The 23,758-nt window shown below is 40.4% G+C and overlaps 1 protein-coding gene across 5 annotated transcripts in view; it reads right to left on the bottom strand.

Moving 5' to 3' along the window:
- The window catches only part of ASCC1 (activating signal cointegrator 1 complex subunit 1), a 126,441-nt gene that overhangs the window by 94,677 nt on the left and 8,006 nt on the right, over window positions 1-23,758 (bottom strand). For all 5 annotated transcript variants that reach the window (XM_053586227.1, XM_053586226.1, XM_053586223.1 and 2 more), the window contains exons 4-5: window positions 18,864-18,961; window positions 10,753-10,931 (exon numbers count right to left, since the gene is read on the bottom strand). In XM_053586227.1, coding sequence (XP_053442202.1) covers window positions 10,753-10,931; window positions 18,864-18,961 — 277 coding nt within the window. The remainder of the gene's footprint in view (window positions 1-10,752; window positions 10,932-18,863; window positions 18,962-23,758) is intronic.

Below are 23,758 nucleotides of genomic sequence, written 5' to 3'. Positions count from 1 at the left end.
TGAGGCAAAGTAAGAGCCCGAGTGAGAGTGAGATCCTGTCTCTACTAAAAATACAGGATACAGTTGTGTTCAGGACACAACTACAAGAGGGACTCTACCTAACAAATTCAAATATTGTGACCTGGTTGTTTGTACCCTCACATTAACCTAAAATTAAGAAAATAATAATAAAATAAAATGAAATAAAAATAGAAAAACTAGCTGGGTGTGGTTTTAGGTACCTGTAGTCCCAGTGCTAGCTACTTGGGAGGCTGAAGCAGGAGGATCACTTGAGCCCAGGAATTTGAGGTTGCTGTGAGCTAAGCTGACTCCACTGCACTCTAGCCTACGGCAACAGAGTAAGATTCTGTCTCAAAAAAAAAGAAAGAAAAAATTAGCCCCTACAGGACTTGTCTTCCTGCTATGAACTAGATAAAATATATAAAGAAATGTTTTGAAATACTGGGCAAAAAAATGGTACAAGATAGTGGTCCCTAAGATATAGGAAACACAAACTCAGACCTACCGTGACATTCTGCATAGAGGAAATTTCCAAACAGTGGCACAGTGTGGGGAACCCAAAGAAAGCCCAGTGGTTCCAATAAATTGAAGTGACAAAAACTGGAACTCAGGGATGCTAAGATGAATAATATTTGCAGTGCTAAGTACTGAAGAAGAGGGAAGCTATGCCAAAAGAAGGGGTGGGGGAACTCTAGAAATCTACTTAAAGGCTCTTGGAGATTTTTAGACGAACAACAATCTGTACAAACATACCATGAAACCTACAAGACCAGACTAAAAAAAAAACAACTACTGGGTGGTGCCTGTGGCTCAGTGAGTAGGGCATCGGCCTCATATATCAAGGGTGGCAGGTTCGAACCCGGCCTCAGCCAAACGGCAACAACAACAAAAAATAGCCAGGCATTGTGGCGGGCACCTGTAGTCCCAGCTACTTGGGAGACTGAGGCAAGAAAATCGCCTAAACCCAAGAGGTGGAGGTTGCTGGGAGCTGTGACTCCATGGCACTCTACCGAGGGCAACAAAGTGAGACTCTGTCTCAAAAAAAAAAAAAACACAACTACTAGGGAGCTATAAGCTGAACAATTGCCTAAGCTCAAGTATCTGGAAAACATTCAAGTTGCCACCAGCCAAAGTAAACAGACCTCACAGAGGATTGACTAGAGACTGCAAAAGGGTCACACCTTAGTAATAAGGCTACATTAGCTCTATGGTAAAAAGTACTCTACATCTGTCCTTTAAAAGCTTTAAAAACAATCTTTGAAATGATTATACTAATTGACAAATAACTACCCTCCAGAACAAAGTTTAAGACACTTTAAAAGCTAGGCATGGTGACTCACACCTATAGCCCCAGCACTTTGGGAAGCCAAGGCAGGAGGATCACTTAAACCCAGAAGTTTGAGACCAGCCTGAGCAATACAATGAGACCCCATCTCTACAAAACATAAAAAATTAGCCAGATGTATGGTGCATGCCTGAAGTCTCAGCTATTTGGGAGACTGAGGCAGGAGGGTCTCTTGAGCTTAGGAACTAAAGTTTGCAGCAGGCTATGATAGCAAAAAGACCATGTCTCCTAACTAAATAAATGAACAAAGACTCTAAAAAAAAAGACAGGGTTCTATATTCAATAAAGTCAGTGTCCAACATCCAATAAAAAATGACCAGACATACAAGAAGCAGAAAACTGATTACTGATAACCAGGCAAAAAAATCAGTCATCAGAAACAGACCTAGAATGCTAGACATAATGGAATAAGCAGACAATGACTTTAAAAGAGACATTATGAATAAACTCAACTATTTAAAGGAAAACGCAAAAATACTGAGAAGAGAAAACAAGTTTCAAAAAAATCAAATGGAACTTCAAGAAATAAAAAATAAAGATGAAAATCAAAATTACATCAGATGGGATTAACAGCTTAAGACACTTTAAAAAACAGAGCAAAACAAAACAATGAACTTGAAGACACAGCTACAGAAATCATCCAAACTGAAGGAGAATAAAACAGTGAACTGTGATGCCACGGCACTCTACCGAGGGCAACAAAGTGAGACTCTGTCTCAAAAAAATAAAAAAATAAAAACCTGATAGAAATGAAAAGAGAAGTAGATGAATCCACAATTATAACCAGAGATTTCAACACTCCTCTCTCAGTAATTAACAGAACAAGTAAATGGAAAATCAGTACAGATATGAGATACGAAGATCACCAGTATTACCTGTATGCTTATTATGTATTTACAGTTATATTAATAGAACACTGTTACAGACCACATGTTTATGTTCCCTGCCAAATTCATATGCTGAAACCTTAGTCCCTAATAGGATGGCATTTAGATATGGGGCCTCTGGAAGGCAATCAGATCTAGCCTCAAACTCCTGTGCTCAAGTTATTCCCCTCCCTACCTGATGTCCCCAAGTAGCTGGGATTACAGGTATGAGTCACTGCACCTAGCTAATAAATGTACATAACAAAAACATAGGTAAACTCAAAAAATTTATAAGCCAACTTTGTACCAAGAGATGCTATATTTTTCCTGTTACTAAGCAAAGGAGTATTGAGACCACTATTTTGGAGATGAGGAAACTCTATTTGAGATATCAAATGAGCTTCAGAGGAACCAAAACAAGACTAAATACCATCACACAGTCTATCAGTAAACAACGACTATCTCAGTGAACAGGTATATGATATGTTCTTCAAAGCATTGTTGCGGGCGCCTGTAGTCCCAGCAACTTGGGAGGCTGAGGCAAGAGAATCGCTTAAGCCCAGGAGTCGGAGGTTGCTGTGAGCTGTGATGCCACTGCACTCTACCCACAGCTTGAGGCTCTGTCTCAAAACTTCACCAAAATTGGGTCATAAATGCAGAGTACTACTAGAAAATGACAATAGGTTTTCACAGTATCTGCCTGTCCTTAACCCCAGAATGAAACTTACTAAAAATCTCTTCCACATAATGTAGATAATGGTCCCTTACTTATTTCCTCTTTTATGTGATGCTTATTTCCAGCTGTTATCAGGGCCTGATTTAATGGCAGGAAGGAATCTATGTCAGGATGCAGTCTTCTCAAATACAGGAAGGAAATACTTCAGACTGATTGAGGCCAGCACAACATTCACGGCAGACACTCTTATTCTAGCCAAACTAAAGTAGTATTTCCAATATTTGTTCCCTGCCAGCCAATGTCAGCAGCCAAAAGGAAAGTGAGAAAGTGAACATGAGCATGTGCACGCACATGTCCGCAGAGAGAGAGAGAAGGGCTAATTTATTAAAAGTCTGCTTGTCTCATGTATTTGTAACATTACAAATAATATATACAATGACTGAGCTTCAACTAGTTGGTATTCACAACTAGTAAAATAATTTTAAAAATAAAACACTTCTGGGTGGCGCCTGTGGCTCAAAGGGGTAGGGCGCCAGCCCCATATGCCGGAGGTGGTGGGTTCAAAAAACCCAGCCCCGGCCGAAAACTGCAAAAAATAAATAAATAAATAAAACACTTCTGGTTTGGCACCTATAGCACAGTGGTTACGGTGCCAGCCATGTACACCCAGGTGGTGGGTTAGAACCCAGCCCGGGCCAGCTAAACAACAATGACAACTACAACCAAAAAATAGCTGGGCATTGTGGTGGGCGCCTGTATCCCAGCCACTTGGAAGCCTGAGACAAAAGAATTGCTAAAGCCCAAGAGTTTAAGGTTGCTGTGAGCTATGATGCCACAGCACTCTACTGAGGGTGATATAAGGACACTATCTCAAAAAAATTAAAAATTAAAAATAAGAAAAAAAAACCCATACTTTTGTAGTCTTAGCTATGCAAGAGACTGAGGCAGGAGAATTGCTTGAGCATAGGAATTCAAGGTTATAGCGAGCTATAGTCGCAACCTTGCACTCTAGCCTGGGTGACAGAGCGAGACCCTATCTCTAAAATAATAATTTCAAAATTATTATTTTGAACCAGCCCCTGGTTCCCCCACAATTACCAGTCTATACTGAAACTTCAGTGGTCCTGATGTCCATTCCCACAGAGAATGAAATCAGTTTGCTATGAAATGTTAAGGGGAAAAACAATGGGGGTTTTTTGAGACAGAGTCTCACTTTGTCACCTTTGATAGAGTGTTGTGGCATAATAGCTCACAGCAACCTCAAACTCTTGGCCTCAAATGATCCTCTTGCCTCAGCCTCCTAAGTAGCTGGGACTACAGACACTCTTGACAACACCTAGCTATGTTTTAGAGACAGGTCTTGCACTTGTTCAGGCTAGGTTCTAACTCCTGAGCTCAAACAATCAACCCACCTCAACCTCACAAAGTGCTAGGATTACGGGCATAAGCCACCATGCGAGGCCCCAAAATGATATTCTGATGGCTCACGATAATATCAATAACATGCACATATGCAAAGGCTGTCCAGAAAGCATCCAGCTATTGTTACTACTATTTTTCATACTACATGGCTCAATACTTTCTGGACAGCCCTTGTATATTTGAGTATTTGACTTACAGCTATGACTTTGTTTAAGCACATAAATACTAACTGCATCACTTAAAAATGGGCTATACAATTCTAGACTAAGTCCAGGCTGTCTCTCATATTTGTCTAATCTGAATCTGTTCACCATTATAGCCTCCTTCTTAACTAATCAATTTTACCAATCAAGCCTCATCTCTTGCCACATAAAGTACTTGGTTTCCAATATTTCTATACCTGCCTATCTTTCTCTCACCATATTCTAACACCTAAGACTAACTTTAGCAATACAGACAGGAGAAAGAAATGGAAAGGGAAAGGGGGAAAAAGGAAAACAAGAAGGCAAAGTAAGAAGAAGGGATCTTATAAAAATTTTCACCCAGGATGGCGCCTGTGGCTCAGTGAGTAGGGCACCGACCCCATATGCCAAGGGTGGCGGGTTCGGACCCAGCCCCGACCAAACTGCAACAGAAAAATAGCCGGGCGTTGTGGCGGGCGCCTGTAGTCCCAGCTGCTCGGGAGGCTGAGGCAAGAGAATTGCGTAAGCCCAAGAGTTAGAGGTTGTTGTGAGCCGTGTGACGCCACAGCAGTCTACCCAAGGGCGGTACAGTGAGACTCTGTCTCTACAAAAAAAAAAAAAAAATTTCACCCAAAACATTTCCACTGACATAGCCCATAACAATCAAAGCTAGCCTCCATCTACTCTTCAAACTACAAAAAATACTACCAACTTAAACCTAACCAACAGTAAATACAGTCGGAGTAGCAGCTACCATTTATTAAATGCTTTTATGTATTAAGCACCACACTGAGAGCTTTATGTCATCTATTTTAATCCTTCTTACATCCCTCCCAAGTAGACTGTAAAGATTTGGAGAAGTTCTTTTGCCCAAGTCCACACAGATTATGGAACTCAGAATCATATCTAAGTCATGTGTTTCAAGAACCAAAGACATAAACCATTATTCTATTTTATTCCAAATGTTTTTATTTCTCTCTTCATTACAAGATTAAGAAAGCAGAGCATGGACAAATGTAAGCAAAAAGACGAACCTTGACTTAAACTTCACACCTTATACAAAAAATTAACTGCATAATAGATCTAAAAATTAAAAAGGCAAAACTGGGATCAGGGCCTGTAGCTCAGCGGTTAGGGTGCCAGCCACATACACCAGAGTTGGCAGGTTCGAACCCAGCCCAGGCCTGCCAAATAACAATGACAACTACAACCAAAAAATAATCAGGTGTTGTGGCAGGTACCTGCAGTTCCAGCTACTTGGGAGGCTGAGGCAAGAGCATCGCTTAAGCCCAGGGGTTTGAGATTACTGTGAGCTGTCACATCACGGCACTCTACCCAGGGCAACATAGTGAGACTCTGTCTCCAAAAAAAAAGACAAAACTAAAAATTCTAAAAATAAATATAAGAGAAAATCTTCATATTTCATGGATAGGAAAAGACTTCTTAAACATAACATCCAAAGTAAAATCCATAAAAAGAAAAATTAATAAATAGGAACTTCATCACTGATAAGAGAATAAAAAGACAAGCTATAGATTGGGAGAAAATATTTGCAAATTACATACCCTTGAAAGGATTTAAATCCGTAATATGTAAAAAGAACTCTAAAAATTCAACACTAAGAAAATGAATTTTAAAACAGGCAAAAGACATGAACAGACACTTCACCAAAGAGGATATAAGGATGGCAAAAAAGCACATGACAAGGCTGGGCGCGGTGGCTCACACTTGTAATCCTAGCACTTTGGAAGGCAGAGATGGGAAGAATGCTTGAAGCCAGAAATTTGAGACTAGCCTGAATGAGAGTGAGACCCATCTCTATAAAAAATAGAAAAACTAGCCAGCCATGGTGGTGCATGTCTGTAGTCCCAATTACTTGGAAAGCTGAGGCAGGAGGATCGCTTGAGCCCAGGAGTTTGAGGTTGCAGTGAGCTATGATGACATTACTGCACTCTAGCCAGGGCAACAGAGTGAGATGCAGTCTCAAAAAAAAAGAAAAGAGAGAGAGAAAGAAAAGAAGGAAAAAGCACACGACAAAATGTTCAACATTGTTAGCCACTAGAGAAACAAAAATTAAAACCACGAAAAGATGTCACTACACACCTAGAATGGCTAAAATGAAAAACAGTGACAATACCAAATGCTGCCAAAGATCAGAGTGATTAGAATTCTCATATACTGCTGGAGGCAATGCAAAACAGTACAGGCAATCTGAAAGACAGTTTGGTAGATTGTAAAAGTTAAACATACACCTACCATCTATCCCAGCAACCATACTCCTAGGTATCTATTGTAAGAAAAGAAAACTTCGCCAGACATGGTGGCTCATGTCTATAATCATAGCAGTCTGAGAGGCTGAGCTCAGGAGTATGAGACCAGCCAGCACCAAAGCAAGACCCTGTCTCTACTAAAAATAGAAAAATTATCCAGGCATTATGACAAACACCTGTAGTCCCAGATACTTGGGAGGCTGAAGCAGGAGAATCACTTGAACCCAGGAGTTTTAGGTTAATGTGAGCTAGACTGATACCCTGCCAGTCTATCCTAGGCAACAGAGTGAGACCCTATCTCCAAAAAAAAGAGAAAAAACTTACATTTACACAAAAAATTTGTACACAGATGTTTACAGCAGATTTATTAATAATTGCCAAAAACTGGAAAAACCTAAATGTCTTCCAATGGGTGAGTGGAAAAGAAAACTGGTACATCTATAAAGTAGAATACTACCCAGAAATAATAAGGAACAAACTACCAATACACATGACTTGGATGTAACTCAAAGGCCTTATGCTGAGTGAAAAAAGTCAGTCTACTAGCTCAGTGTCTACAGTGGTGAGGGCACCAGCCACATACACTGGGGCTGGTGGATTTGAACCCGGGCCAGGCCTGCCAAACAATAATGACAACTACAACAACAACAAAAAGAATCACCAGGAGTTGTGGCGGATGCCTGTAGGCCCAGCTATTCAGGAGGCTGAAGCAAGAAAATCACTTGAGCCCAAGAGTTGAGGTTGCTGCCAGCTGTGACACCATGGCACACTACCAAGGGCAACATAGTAACACTCTGTCTCAAAAAAAAAAAAGTCAGTTTACTATAGAATATCATTTACATGACATTCTTAAAAAGACAAAAGTACAGTGAGAAAGAGATCAGTAATTATAGCATGAGGAGTTTTAGGGGTAGGTTCCACATCCTAACTATAGTGGTAGTTACAGAAACCTAAACACGTGTTAGAATTCATGGAAATAATACATCCAAAAAAGTTGGTTCTACTGTATAATAATTTTAAAGATAAAACTGAAAAATTTTAGCTTTTCTGGGGATAACTAGTTCACTAAATAGGAATTTTAAAAAAAGGTATAGCCTTACCTCTTACAATGTATCAGAATATGTTCTTCTACTTGCTTACTCCATTAACTAAAAAGTTAGATGTAAGTTATAAAGTATCTTAATACATAAGTGCTTACACATAAATTTTTAAAAAGAAGACTCCCAAAGAAAAATGAATCAAGACAATGAAGAAACAATAGAATTAAATGTATGAAAAAGTCTTATCTCACAAATAATCAAATGAACAATAAACCAAAAGAACTAATGAACTAGTATCTTTTGTCAATTGGATTACAAAAAAAATCGTAAAAGAATAACACCCAGTATTAGCAAAAGTGGAAAACGAAACCTAAAGAAAACTCTAAAGTAGGGCGGCGCCTGTGGCTCAGTCGGTAAGGCGCCAGCCCCATATACCGAGGGTGGCGGGTTCAAACCCGGCCCCGGCCAAACTGCAACCAAAAAATAACTGGGCGTTGTGGCGGGCGCCTGTAGTCCCAGCTACTCGGGAGGCTGAGGCAAGAGAATCACTTAAGCCCAGGAGTTGGAGGTTGCTGTGAGCTGTGTGATGCCAGGGCACTCTACCGAGGGCCATAAAGTGAGACTCTGTCTCTACAAAAATAAATAAATAAAAATAAAAAAATAAAATAAAAAGAAAACTCTAAAGTATAAAGTGCTGTATTCCTGAAGGTAATTTGGATGCATGTACACATCAAAAAACTCAAATACCCACATACTCTTTTTCCACTTCCAGGAATTTAAGTAAGAAAATAATCAGACTAGTGCCAAAAAATGTATGTGGAACATTCATAACAAAAGTATTTACAATAACGAAAATAGAAATAAAGAAAAGGCTGAATAATTATACATCCACATAATAAAATAGTAAGTAACCATTAAAAAAAAAAATCAAGTCATCTGAACAGTTAAGGAAATTGTTCTTTTAGTCATGACAACTATAATTTCCTACCTGGTCTCCAAAACAAAGGTAAAAGAGTAAGTTTTGTTTTGTTTTGTTTTGTATTGTTTGGGGAGGTAGGGGCTAAGATAAGAGTCTCTTTTGCTCAGGCTACAGTGTTGTGCCATCTGCCTAGCTCACAGCAAACTCTATCTCCTGGGTTCAAGTAACCCTACTGCCTCTGCCTCCTGAGTAGCTAGTACTACAGACTTGCACCACCATGCCCAACTAATGTTTTCTTCTTTTTTTCTTTTTGAGACAGAGTCTCGCTTTGTCACCAAGGGCCATGGCGTCACAGCTCACAGCAACCTCAAACTCTTGGGCTCAAGCGATTCTCTTGCGTCAGCCTCCCAAATAGCTGAGACTACAGGCACCTGCCACAACACCTGGCTATTTTTAGAGACAAGGTCTCGCTCTGATTCAGGCTGGTCTTGAACCCCTGAGCTCAGGCAATCCACCCACCTCGGCCTCCGAAGTGCCAGGATTACAGGTGCGAGCCACTGCATCTGGCCTCCAGTTAATGTATTTTTAGTAGAGACAGGGTCTTACTCTTTCTCAGGCTAGTCTCGTACTCCTGAGCTCAAGCCATCCTCCCAACTCAGCCTCCCAGAGTGCAAGGATTACAGGCATGAGCCACCATGTACCACTTCAGTGGTTCTCAACCTTCCTTTTTGTGTGTGTGTGTGTATGTGTGTGTGGTTTTTGGCTGGGGGTGGGTTTGAACCCGCCACCTCCGGCATATGGGACCGGCACCCTAGTCCTTGAGCCACAGGTGCCGCCCGGCACCAACCTTCCTAATGCCATGACCCTTTAATACAGTTCCTCAGGTTATGGTGCCCCCCAACCATAAAATTATTTTCATTGCCAACTGTAATTTTGCTACTGTTATGAATTGTAATGTAAATACCTGATATGCAGGATGTATTTTCATTGTTACAAAGGGGCTGCGACCCGCAGGTTAAGAACTGCTGAGTCCTACATTAGAGTTTTCATTCACTGACAAATAACACTCATGGTCTAATGCTATGTTTCGAAGAAAACAGAATATAAGATCACATACAAGCTAAATTTTATTTTTAAATGTATATATGTGTACATGCACATTGATACAGATATATATGTATAATATGCTATATTAGTATTTTTCAGTGGTTAGAAGACTGATTTTTATATTAATCTTTTCTATTTTTCCTAAATTTTCTGTAATAAACATATTGCTTTCATAATTTTTTTAAATCAACTAATATTATTTCCAAAAGGGGTTCTAAAACTTGTTTTCTAAAATGGTATTTGCTATTATCCTAGTCATAAGCACTACATTGATATGGCAACTCTATATGCAAAATTGCCTTTTAGTTACAAACCTCAAATGAGCCGTGACTGCCAAAAAGCAGAAAATCTGCAGATAATGGCATCTCATTCACTGCCAGCATATATAAGGTGCAGAATAGCTATATAAGGATGAACTTCTTGTCTTGAAATTTTTAAAACATATTTCTGTAACATATAGAAATTTCTGGGCTGATATATCTATACTTTTTTCAGTTCAGTATTATAAGAAAACTATCAGAAACAGCTGGGCTTGGCACCCATAGCACAGTGGTTATGGTGCGGGGCACATGCACCAAGGGTGGAGGGTTCAAACCTGGCCCAGGCCAGCTAAAAACAACAATGACAACTGCAACAAAGAAATGGCCAGGCGTTGTGGCAGGTGCCTGTAGTCCCAGCTACTCAGGAGGCTGAGGCAAGAGAATCGCTTATGTCCAAGAGTTTGAAGTTGCTTGAGCTGTGCTCACCATAGCACTCTACCCAGGGTGACAGCTTGAGGCTCTGTCTCAAAGAAAAAAAAAAGCTACCTTTTTTGGGAGGGGAATAGTTTTCTATCTTCTTACTGTCTGATTTATGAACAACTTTTATACTCCTTTTATATATAGTATTTGATTTTTTTTAACATTTTGTTTTATTTGCTGCTTACCATGGAACACTTCTCTAGAACTTCTTCCTGGAACCTCAGAAATCCTTCTTGAACCTCAACTTCATTGAGGAAGAAGGCAAGGAAGTGTGTGAAGGGCTGCTTTCTTCTAAAAGTGTCCAAAAGAACATCAATCCGAGTTCGGGCTGAAATTATACCATTTCGATGCTGGCCAGTGATTACTGCAAGTGAAGAGAAAAGGGTTAACGTGCTCAAGGACCCCCAAATGCTTGTAAGGTGGGTGACTTCTTGATACTGCTATTTCTAGGTAACCAAAAAGGTTCTGAATGAGTACACGAATCTGAACAGGGGATGGTGCCAAGTGTTCAAAAGCTGTTAATGAATTCAATTTAAGCAGAATGAGGCTTAAAATAGAATCTCCTTAAGACTAGTTTATGAGATAGAAAAACGAGCTCAGGGGCAGCGCCTGTAGCTCAGTGAGTAGAGCGCCGGCCCCATATACCAAGGGTGGCAGGTTCGAACCTGGCCCCGGCCAAACTGCAACAAAAAATAGCCGGCATTGTGGCAGGTGCCTGTAGTCCCAGCTACTCGGGAGGCTAAGGCAAGAGAATTGCCTAAGCCCAAGAGCTGGAGGTTGCTGTGAGCTGTGACACCATAGCACTCTACCAAGGGCAATAAAGTGAGACTCTGTCTCTTTAAAAAAAAAAAAAAAAAGAATAGAAAAATGAGTTCAAAATCGACACAGCAAACCCTCACACATTGCTGGAAGGAATATAAAATGATATAGACACTATTGAAAAGTTTGGTAGTCCCTTAATACATTAAACATAGAATTACCCTACGGCCCAGAAAATCCACTTCCAGGGATACCCAAAATAAGTAAACATAGGTGTTCAAACAAAACTTGAACACAAAGCAGGTTCATAGCAGGTCTGTTCATAATAACCAAAACATAGAAACAATCCAAATGTCCATCAACTGAGAGAAAAAAATCAGCAAAGGGGGATCTATCCATAAGAAGGAATATTATTCAGCAGTACAGAGAAATGACTGATACTGAAACTGGATGAACCTTGGATGACTGGATGAACCTTGAAAACACCATGCTAGGTGAAAGCTAGACCCAAGAAGTCACATATATGTATCCATTTTCAGAAAATACCCAGAACAAGCAAATCCATAGAGATAGAAAGCAGATTAGTGATAGTCAGGGGGTAGGAGTAGGGAAGAATGGGGAGTGACTATTTAATAGGTATGGAATTTCCTTTAGGGATGACAAAAATGTTCTGGAAATAGATAGTGGTGATGGTAGCACAACACTGTGAATGTACTAAATGCTAGTGAACTTTTTTTTTTTTTTTGCTAGTGAACTTTGAGACAGAGCCTCACTGTCACCCTGGGTGGAATGCCATGGTATCATCATAGCTCACAGCAACTCAAGAGTTCCTCTTACCTCAGCCTCCCCAGTAGCTGGGACTACAGGTGTACACCACCACACCTAGCTAGTTTTTCTATTTTTAGTAGAAAACATCTCTTGTTCAGGCTGGTCTCAAACCCCTAAACTCAAGCAATCTACTCATCTTGGCCTCCCAGAATGTTAGGATGATAGGCATGAACCACCATGCCCAGCCCGAACTTAACCTTTTTAAATGGTGAATTTTATGTTACATTTAACCTCAAAAATAAATAAATAAATAAATAAATAAATAATAGGGTGGTGCCTGTGGCTTAATGGAGAGGGCGCCAGCCCCATATACCAAGAGTGGCAGGTTCGAACCCCGCCATGGGCAAACTGCAAAACAAAAAAATAGCCGGGCGTTGTGGTGGGCGGCTGTAGTCCCAGCTACTCAGGAGGCTGAGGCAAGAGAATAGCTTAAGCCCAAGAGTTTGAGGTTGCTGTGAGCCGTGACACCATGGCACTCTACCAAGGGTGACATAGTGAGAGATTCTGTCTCAAAAAAAAAAAAAGTAAAAGACTAAAGACTAGTAAACATACAAACTATGGTGCAAGAGCATATTCAAGCCAGGTGGGTGGCACACACCTGTAATCCTAGCATTCTGGGAGGTCAAGATAGGAGGAATGCTTAAGTTGAGAGTAGCCTGAGCAAGAGTGAGACCCTATCTCTACAAAATAATAATAATAATAATAATAATAATAATAATAATAATAACAACAAAAAATTAAGGGCAAAAAAAAGGAATTTTCTTTTATGTGAATTTTACCTGAATTTTATAAAATACCATGGCAGGCTCAGCGCCCATAACACAATGGTTACAGCACCAGCCGCTTACACCGAGGGTGGTGGGTTCAAACCTGACCCAGGCCAGCAAAATAACAATGACAACTATAACAAAACATAGCCAAACATTGTGGCGGGCGCCTGCTGTCCCAGCTACTTGGGAGGCTGAGGCAAGAGAATTGCTTAAGCACAAAAATTTGAGATTGCCATGAGCTATGAAGTCATGGCACTCTACCAAGGGTAACAAAGTGAGACTCTGTCTCAAAAAAAAAATTTTTAAAAGTACTGTGGCAAAAATTAATTATTAGTGGCTCAGCACCTATAGCTCAGTGGTTAGGGCACTGGCCACATGCACCGGGGCTAGTGGGTTTGAACCCAGCCAGGGCCTGCTAAAACAACAATGACAACGATAACAACAAAAAATAGCCAGGCACTGCGGCGGGCACCTGTAGTCTCAGCTGACTGGGAAGCTGAGGCAAGAGAATCACTTAAGCCCAGGAGTTTGAGGTTGCTATGAGCTGTGATGCCACGAACTCTACCGAGGGTGACACACTGAGACTCTGTCTCAAAAAAAAAAAAAAAATTAATTATTAGTAATTTACTAAAGCAAAAGAGCAGAGGAGAGTCTACTACAATATAATCCTATCCTCTGTGTACAAAAATAGAAAGTTAAAGTAAAAATGTTTATCTACATATATATTTTATTTATGGATATCAAATTTCCACATTTTGGTCTGTGCTATGTCTTTAAGTGTAAATAAAAGAAAGCAATTGGAAAAAAAGCCACAAAGCCTAGACTAATGTCTACAAAGAAAACCATTCAGGGATTACACAATCTCTGTTTAAACAAAAATTAAACTAGGTTCCAGAACCAGCTGGCTTCATTCAAAATAGCAACTAAGAAAAGGTGGAGAGATATGCACAATTAGCAACCATTTATTTATTAAGGGGTAAAGGACAGATTTCTGAATGTGATATCAAATACTGAAGCACCAACTATTATGCTGGTAAAATATGCTATATGGTTTGTTTGCTTTTTGTTTTTTTGAGACAGAGTCTCACTATGTCACCCTCACTATGTCAGCCATGGCATCACAGCTCACAGCAACCTCAAACTCTTGGGCTTAAGTCATTCTCTTGCCTCAGCCTCTCAAGTAGCTAGGACTACAGGCACCGCCACAACACCTGGCAGTTGGTTTTTGGTTGCAGTTGTCACTGTTGTTTAGCAGGCTGGGCCAGGTTCCAACCCACCAGCCTCGGTGTATGTGGCCAGTGCCCTAACTATTAAGTTATGGGCACCAAGACTATGCTATATGTCTTAAAGAACACAACGTCAGGCAGTGCCTGTGGCTCAATGGGTAGGGCGCCCACCCCACATACCAAGGATGGCAGGTTTGAACCCTGCCCCAGCAAAACTGTAACAAAAAAAAAAACAAAAAATAGCCGGGTGTTGTGGCAGGCGCTTGTAGTCCCAGCTACTCAGGATGCTGAGGCAAGAGAATCGCCTAAGCCCAGGAGTTGGAGACTGCTGTGAGCTGTGACTCCACAGCACTCTACCAAGGGCAATATAGTGAGACTCTGTTTCTAAAAAAAAAAAAAAAAAAAGGACCACAATGTCTTATCTCTTGCCATAAGCTAAGTAAAAGAAATAATTCCATTTACCATTTATTTGTCCTAACACTTTCCATTAACACAGTAAAAATTTTCTATTTTAAAAATAGAAAGAATGACCTGTTTTTTAATAAGAATAAAATTACTATATCCATTTTTAGGGAAGATAGAAATTTCTAGTAAATGAAGTAAATTATGAATGTATTAACAAAAAGCCTAAGAACTGTTCACCAAAGGAAAAAATTGATGTAACAACCACATGGTGTAAAAAAAAGATGGAAAGGTGGAGGTATAGTGTTTTTTAAATTACATTATTTATATTATCAGATAGAGCACTATGAGAATCCAAAGGACTGAACTGTCCGATGAGCTATCCATAGCAAGCATTCAAATATTATCCTAGAGAAATACCGATAAAGGAGGATTCAAAGGTAAGAAAAGGGACAAAATTAAAGGCAAGTAGAAACTATAATTAAATCTGCCACAAACCAAAAATATGGTAAGAAACAAAAAGGAAAAGGAAGTATGAGGATGGAAGGTTAAAACTCACGTTTCTGGCAGCAACCACAGCTCAGTGGGTAGGGTGCCAGTGCCCTACTCACTAAGCTACGGACACCGACCCACGTTCAATTTTTTTATAAACCAATTCCCTAACTGCAATGACGTAATTTTGAAAGCTTCTAATATTTCATTGACTTAAATTTCAAAACAGATGAGACCAGATCCTTGTCTAGACAGACCAATTAAAACCTACTAGATCATTTCCCTCTCCAGTTTCTCTAATATAGGAGAGGAAAAACAAAATGAAGGAACAATGGCAAGTATCATACCAATGCAACTGCAGTCCTGACTTCACATAATGCAATTTATTCTAACCAATAAATTTGATTTTCTACAGACTTTACTTCCCTAGAAGACCAAAAGCCAGTTTATCCTCTTGCTTTTCAATTAAATTAGTTCCACTAAATTCTTACTTTTAATGAGACACACTGATTTTTCTCTTTTCTGTTTTTTTTTTTTTTTTGGAGACAGAGTCTCACTTTGTTGCCCTTGATAAGAGTGCTGTGGCATCACAACTCACAGCAACCTCAAACTCTTGAGTTCAAGTGATTCTCTTGCTTCAGCCTCCTAAGTAGCTAGGACTACAGACACCCTCCACAATGCCCAGCTTTTTATGTTGTTGTTGCAGTTGTCATTGGTGTTTAGCAGACCCAGGCCAAGTTCAAACCCGCCAGCCCCAGTGTATGTGGCCGGCACCCTAACCACTGAGCTACGGGTGCCAAGCCAGATACACTGGTTTTTCATACTGTAGTATTTGAGCTTTCTACATCAAAAGGGAATCTTCACAACCTGCCTACCCTTTTCTTGAAAAGTTTTGGAATAATTCCAGTATTTTAAAATGGCTACAGTCTCCACACTTAGATTATATTATCACTTTTACTGCAATAAAAGCTATTATATATGTTACTATGCAGACTGAAAAATGGGAAACATAATAATAGCGATTATGTCTGGGATTCATATACAACTCTATACCTTATATACGATTTCCGCTAGCTTTCATATTTTGGAGGGTATTCACAGAAAATGGATTATTGGAGACTGTTGTCTTTGACTTTGTATCAGTTTCTTTTGTTTGTTTTTGAGACAGAGTCTCACTTTGTCGCCCTCAGTATAGTGCTATGGTGCCATAGCTCACAACAGCCTCCATCTCTCAGACTCAAGTGATTCTCTTGCCTCAGCCTCCCAAGTAGCTGGGACTACAGGCACCTGCCACGATGCCTGGCTATTTTTAAATAGAGACAGGGGTCTCACTCTGGCTCAGGCTGGTCTCGAACCGGTGAACTAATTCAATCCACTCCTCTCAGTCTCCCAGAGTGCTGGAATTATAGGTGTGAGCCACCATGCCCAGCCCCGTATCAGTTTTATAAGAAAAAATTAGATAAAGAAGCTTTAACAGAATTATAAAATTACTTCAGTATTTGTAACTTAAACTAATGCTTAAGGAAAAATTCAAGTTTTTACACTTTATAATTTTAATGAGCTGGGTTTTTTTGCAGTTTTTGGCCGGGGCTGGGTTTGAACCTGCACCTCCAGCATATGGGGCCGGCACCCTACTCCTTTGAACCACAGGCACCGCCCTGGATATTTATTTTAATAAAAGTCCTTCCAAAATGTTGTTAACATTCTTATGCTAAGCAGGGGCCCTCAAACTTTTAAACAGGTGGCTGGACTATAGTTTAAAAAAAACTATGAACAAATTCCTATGCACACTGCACATATCTTATTTTGAAATAAAAAAACAAAACAGGGGGCGGCGCCTGTGGCTCAGTCGGTAAGGCGCCGGCCCCATATACCGAGGGTGGCAGGTTCAAACCCGGCCCCGGCTGAACTGCAACCAAAAAATAGCCGGGCGTTGTGGCGGGCGCCTGTAGTCCCAGCTACTCGGGAGGCTGAGGCAAGAGAATCGCTTAAGCCCAGGAGTTGGAGGTTGCTGTGAGCTGCATGATGCCATGGCACTCTACCAAGGGCCATAAAGTGAAACTCTGTCTCTACCAAAAAAAAAAAAAAAAAACAGGAACAAATACAATCACACCGCTGCATGTGGCCCGCGGGCCATAGTTTGAGGACCCCTGTGCCAGAGTTTGACAGGGAAAACTCTACCACTGCACTGGCCAATAGGGAGCTCACGTGCAGATAATCAATTAGAATCCAATACAATTAAAAATTCAGGGCAGTGGGCGGCGCCTGTGGCTCAGCGGGTAGGGTGCCGGTCCCATATGCCGGAGGTGGCGGGTTCAAACCCAGCCCCGGCCAAATTAAAAAAAAAAAAAAATTCAGGGCAGTGCCTGTGTCTCAGTAGGTAGGGCGCCAGCCCCATATACCGAGGGTGGCGTGTTCAAACCCGGCCCCAGCCAAACTGCTACAAAAAAATAGCCAGGCCTTCTGGTGGGTACCTGTAGTCCCAGCTACTTGGGAGGCTGAGGCAAAAGAATCACTTAAGCCCAGGAGTCAGAGGTTGCTGTGAGCTGTAACACCACGGGATTCTACCAAAGGCAATAAAGTGAGACTCTGTCTCTTTAAAAAGAAAAAGAAAAACAAAAATTAAAAATTCAGTTTCTCAATCCCACTACCCATATTTCAAAAGCTCCTAGTTACATGAGGCCAATACCAGACACATGTGGCTCCTGTACTGGATGGTGTGCAAATATAGAGAATTTGCACAACCACAAAAAGTCCTTTTGGACAGCACTGCTCTAAAGTCAACTATTACTTAACTGTCAAGGTGATTATTCTAACATAGCACAAAATGAGAAGCGTACTTATAATTCTTTCTGCTAAAATTCAACATACTTGATGGGTGTTTACAGAAAACGGATTATTGGAGACAGTTGTACTCTTTGACTTCGAAAAAGTCCCATCATTCTAGAATGAGTTTACAATTTTGTCCCTACAGTGCTCCTCACTCAAAGCCACTGTATAGCACTCATGCCAAGGTACGTGGATTACCTGAACTCAAGAATTCGAGACCAGCCACAGCAAGAGTGAGACCCCCTACTAAAAATAGAAAAACTAGCCAGGTGTTATGGAGGATGCCTGTAGTCCCAGCTACTCAGGAAACTAAGGCAGGAGAAACTCTTGACCCCAAGAGTTTGAGGCTGCTGTGAGCTATGATGCCAATACCATGGCATCATAGCACGTCAACAGGGGGACAGAGTAAGACTTTGTCTCAAAAAAAAAAAAAAAAAATATATAAACCAAAAGTCTATACCCTTGGTTCACACTGATGCTTGGTACATATACACTCAGACTTGATTTATAGTGCCAAACTATTTTTCCTCATCTGAATAGTTATTTGAATCAGGTTGTATTATTTTAATCATCAGTCTTATAATTTTCTTCCTAGTCTACAAAGCAAGGGTAAAAAACTCAAGAGAACCCTTCTGGAAAGGCTGAACTTTATTTCATATTCACTGACCTCATTGGTTTTCACTAATTCTAACTTGAAATAATTCACAAACTCTATTTCAAGTTCCGAAAGCATAAATGAAATCTCCAATACACAATGAAACTGAAAGCTTTATTCTATCAATGCATAGTAAAGTATAATATTAAGGCCCAGTATTTAATCAAGATAAATTTGTATAACTCCATCCTTTCTCATTTGAGAGACCGGTACTCATGTATCAACAGCTCTAGAAACCCACAGAGAGAACATCGTCATTAAGTGCTGCAATAGGGTTAAATCATTCCATACATATGCACAAGTGATTGCAAATGTAACACTGTACCGATTCTCACCAATTTCTCCATCTTGTCCAAGTTTAGGAATGCTAATAGAAGTTTTGGTCTCCATTTCTATTTTCTTCTTAGTGTCCCCTCTCTTTCCAACTATATGCCTATAATATAAAAAAAAATTAATTTAACAGGTGGCAATTAAGAAAAAATAAAGTATTCCATCATGTTTAAATCCCTTGCAGTAAAGAGATACTCTCTTACAGAAAAGTCCTTCAGTAAAAGCTCAATATTTGTGGAGGAAATTATAAGTCATCTAACTTTATAGATCATGTTGCATTAAACTCATTGGCAAAAGCTTGCCATATAGCCAATTCAATGTGCAGATAGAACCACCATACCGAACACCTGTTTGCTTCTCAAAACTAGATTTAAAACCCAGGTCTGCAATTCAGTGAAAGGAAAACTGACAGTTTCAGAGAGCACTTCCAATAACTAGATGGGTCTATCATTTAAGAAGAAGAAAACCTTGTTCATTTTGGAAAACAAGGTAAATATATTATGAATTCATCCTAAGGGAATTACCTTTGATCAATTAAACAAGCATACACAGCTTAGCAAAGAGCAGGGTTTACCACTCAGGACAGATTCAAAAGTACAGCGAGCAAACAGGTAACCATTAGGCTGAATTCAGCAAATGGAATGTTTTACACCCATTACACCCATGTAATGTTTTGGAGGATTACACCCAAAAATATGTATTTTTGCAGTTTCTTTAGAAAAATTAGAGATCTGACAATTCGCGGCAACATCACCTAGAACCAACTCTAGACTACTCCCAAAGATGGAACACGAGCTCATCACAATCCCATCACTCTCTACAGTCTTTCATCTACCCCCACATCAATCACTTATTGACTCACTTACATTATATTGCCAGTGCTTCCTACTGTAAACAGGTTATCTTCTAGGAACCCATAGTAACTACATATGTTAAAGTGAATGAGACTTCGGGCGGCGCCTGTGGCTCAGTAGGTAGGGCGCCGGCCCCATATGCTGAGGGTGGTGGGTTCAAACCCAGCCCCGGCCAAACTGCAAAAAAAAAAAAAAATAGCCGGGCGTTGTGGCGGGCGCCTGTAGTCCCAGCTACTTGGGAGGCTGAGGCAAGAGAATCGCTTAAGCCCAGGAGCTGGAGGTTGCTGTGAGCCGTGTGACGCCACGGCACTCTACCGAGGGCAGTAAGTGAGACTCTGTCTCTACAAAAAAAAAAAAAAAAAAAAAGTGAATGAGACTTCTACATCCCAAGAGAAAAGTTTCAGTGTCTATAAAGCAGTAAGAGACCACTGTAGTAATAAAATTTAAAAAACAAACTCACCACTGTCAACATTATTTCAACTTCCATGATTTCAATTACAGTATTCAATACCATGGGTGACTGTCTAAAATTATTCATTTGTTTTTACATGGGATAACCAAGCCCAATTATTTCCATTAAGATGTATTGTAAGAATGAAGCTAAATTATAGCTTTCACATGAAGGCTATAACCCAACTATAGCACAAGACTATGGGGAAAGGGCCAAGGAAGGGGAAGAGAGGGGGGTGGTTTTGGTGGAGGGAGTGTAATGGTTGGGGCCACATCTACGGTGCATCTTAGAATGGGTACAGGCGAAACTTACTAAATGCAGAATACAAATGCCTACATGCAGTAACTAAGAAAACGCCATGAAGGTAGCTACATTGAACAGTTTGATGAGAATATTTCATATTGTATATGAAACCCGCACATTGTACCCCTTGATTGCACTAATGTACACAGCTATGATTTAACAATAAAAATAAATTAAAAAAATAACAAAATAAAAAATAAAAAAAAGATGTATTGTAAGAAGCCACACTGTAATAAACAAGACATTTAGAAGAGGATTGGAACTCTATGATTTCCATGTGGTTTTCCTGTGTTGAGCTGATTGTATCTCACCAACTCTATCAGGCCTTTATCTTTCACCACCTTATGCATTAGGGGTGCTTTTAAACAAGCGCCTATTTGTTGGTATGTGGTAAGTAAACAAGCCTATTACAAAAAGTAGTTGGCTCAAAGCATTACTAAAAATCTAGGCTTCAGCACCTTTGAGTGGGATAGTAGTTGAGGTTAAAGAGACTTTAGAATCAAACCTTGAGCAAGTCACTTAACCACTCTAAGCCTACTTCTTCACTTAGAAAAACAGAGTGAATAATACCTATGCACTGTAAAACTGTTGCAAGAATTAAATGTGATCAGCTTGGTGCCTGTGGCTCAAGCAGCTAAGGCGCCAGCCACATACACCTCAGCTGGCGGGTTCAAATCCAGCCCGGGCCCACCAAACAACAATGACAGCTGCAACCAAAAAATAGCAGGGCAATGTGGTGGGCGCCTGTAGTCCCAGCTACTTGGGAGGCGGAGGCAGGAAAATAGCTTGAGCTCAGAAGTCTGAGGTTGCTGTGAGCTGTAATGCCACAGCACTCTACCCAGGGTGACAGCTTGAGGCTTTGTCTCAAAAAAAAGGGCAGCACCTGTGCCTCAATGGCACTGGCCCCATATACCAAGAGGTGCGGGTTCAAACCCAGCCCTAACCAAAAACTGCAAAAAAAAGAAAAATTAAATGTGATCATATATAAAAGAACTTCCCAATGAATGAAACAGGGCTCCAAACAGGCCATACTATCCTCACTAAGCCCATAATGGCATCCTTCCAGTTAAAAGTACAGCTGAACTCAAAAGAGGTTTACGTGGAAAGTCTAAAACATTCACTACAATAACACAAATAAGCAGTGAAAGGTAACTCCTTGGCTCAGTGCCTGTAGCTCAAGGGGCTAAGGCACCAGCCACATACACCAGAGCTGGTGGGTTCGAATCCAGCCCAGGCTTGCCAAAAAAACAATGACAACTACAATGAAAAAATAGCTGGGTATTGTGGCAGGTGCCTGTAGTCCCAACTACTTGGGAGGCTGAGGCAAGAGAATTGGTTAAGCCCAGGAGTTGGAGGTTATTGTGAGCTATAATGCCATAGCACTCTACCCAGGGGTGACAGCTTGAGGCTCTGTCTCAAAAAAAAAAAAAGAAAAGAAAAGAAAAAATGTAACTCCTTGACTGAATATATAAATGGAAGTTCTCACCAAATCAAGTGGTTCTCAGTCTTGGCTACACACTGGGACCACATGGGGGGGACTTTAAAAACTAGTGATGTGGGCCAGGCTTGGTGGCTCAAGCCTGTAATCCCAGCACTTGGGAGGCCAAGGAGGGTGGATTGCCTAAGCTCACAGGTTCGAGACCAGCCTGAGCAAGGGTGAGACCTCATCTCTACAATTAGCTGGGCATTGTGGCAGGCACCGGTAGTCCCAGCTACTCGGGAGGCTGAGGCAAAAGAATCACTTGAGCCTAAGAATTTGAAGTTGCTGTGAGCTATGACGCCACATACTCTACTAAGGACAACAAAAGTGAGACTCTGTCTCAATAAAAAAAACAAAAAACACTAATGATGCCTGGGTTCCACTCCACAAAATTCTAATTTAATTGGTATGGAGTACACCCAGGCACTGGGATTTTTAAAAGCACCCCAGGTGATTCTAGTATGCACATGAGGCTGAGAACCGTAGCATTAGCCACATTCCATGGATAGGTGCTGCCAGTATTCGGCTCTGATTACAAATTAGTTTGGCCAGGTAATTTCTTCCTAGATGCAAATAAACCTATAAGAAATGATTCATAGGGGGCGGCGCCTGTGGCTCAGTGGGTAGGGCGCCGGCCCCATATACTGAGGGTGGCAGGTTCAAACCCGGCCCCAGCCAAACCGCAACCAAAAAATAGCCGGGCGTTGTGGCGGGCGCCTGTAGTCCCAGCTACTCGGAAGGCTGAGGCAAGAGAATCGCTTAAGCCCAGGAGTTGGAGGTTGCTGTGAGCTGTGTGAGGCCACGGCACTCTACCGAGGGCCATAAAGTAAGACTCTGTCTCTACAAAAAAAAAAAAAAAGAAATGATTCATAGGTGACGCCTGTGACTCAAGGAGTAGGGCACCAGTCCCATATGCTGGAGGTGGTGGGTTCAAACCCAGCCCTGGCCAAAAAAACAGAAATGATTCATAAGAAGGTATCAGTACTAAATATTACCTATTAATTAGAATTTAGCAGAACCAAAATCTAATCTAATCTAATCTGGCACATAATGAGTACTTAAAATATACAGAAATCAAAAGATCATCCATTTAGAATCAAACATGTAAGGAATTTTTACACACCTTAGCAGTAACAAATGTACACATTAAGACATGTTACACTGAGGGGAAAACAAACACCAAGTGTATTCATTATTAAATTGGAACTAATCAGTCACCATCTATGTGTACATCCAGTAGTAAAATTCAACTCAATGGAAAGCAAGCAAATGAGAAGGACATGAGGGGAAGGGTAAATTCATACTTAACAGGTACAATCCACACTATCCAATCCACACAACAATATATAAGTATCCACTCAAACTGTACAAAAACAATTCATGTAACCAAAACATTTGTACTCCTATAATATTCTGGATACATAAATAAATAAATAAAGGAGTCAAGGTGCGGGGGAGAATAGGACATTGATACTTAAAGATGGGACTCTGCCAACTTCCTCCCTCATTTGCCAGTAAATCAATAAATTTCTCTCTCCTTCTCAAAAAAAAAAAAAAAGTTACATTACTTTACCAAGAAACTGAGCCATGACTTTTTAAAATCATGTTTTTTAGGAAAAAATGTCACTAGAGCCTGATTTGGCCACTTTACAAAAGAATTTCATCCTTAACAGGTGTTTCAGAATGTTATCAAAGTTGATGAAAATGAAACTATTTGCCTCCTGGAGTTTGCTATGGTTTGTATATTTGACCCCTCCAAATTTCATGTTAAAAAAAAAAAAAAAATTTTTTTTCTTTTTTTTTTGTAGAGAC

The sequence above is a fragment of the Nycticebus coucang genome, chromosome 3, assembly GCF_027406575.1.
Source record: "Nycticebus coucang isolate mNycCou1 chromosome 3, mNycCou1.pri, whole genome shotgun sequence".
Classification (NCBI taxonomy): Eukaryota; Metazoa; Chordata; class Mammalia; order Primates; family Lorisidae; genus Nycticebus; species Nycticebus coucang.
The sequence above is the reverse complement of the archived record's forward strand: the minus strand, read 5'-3'. Positions and strand labels throughout refer to the sequence as shown.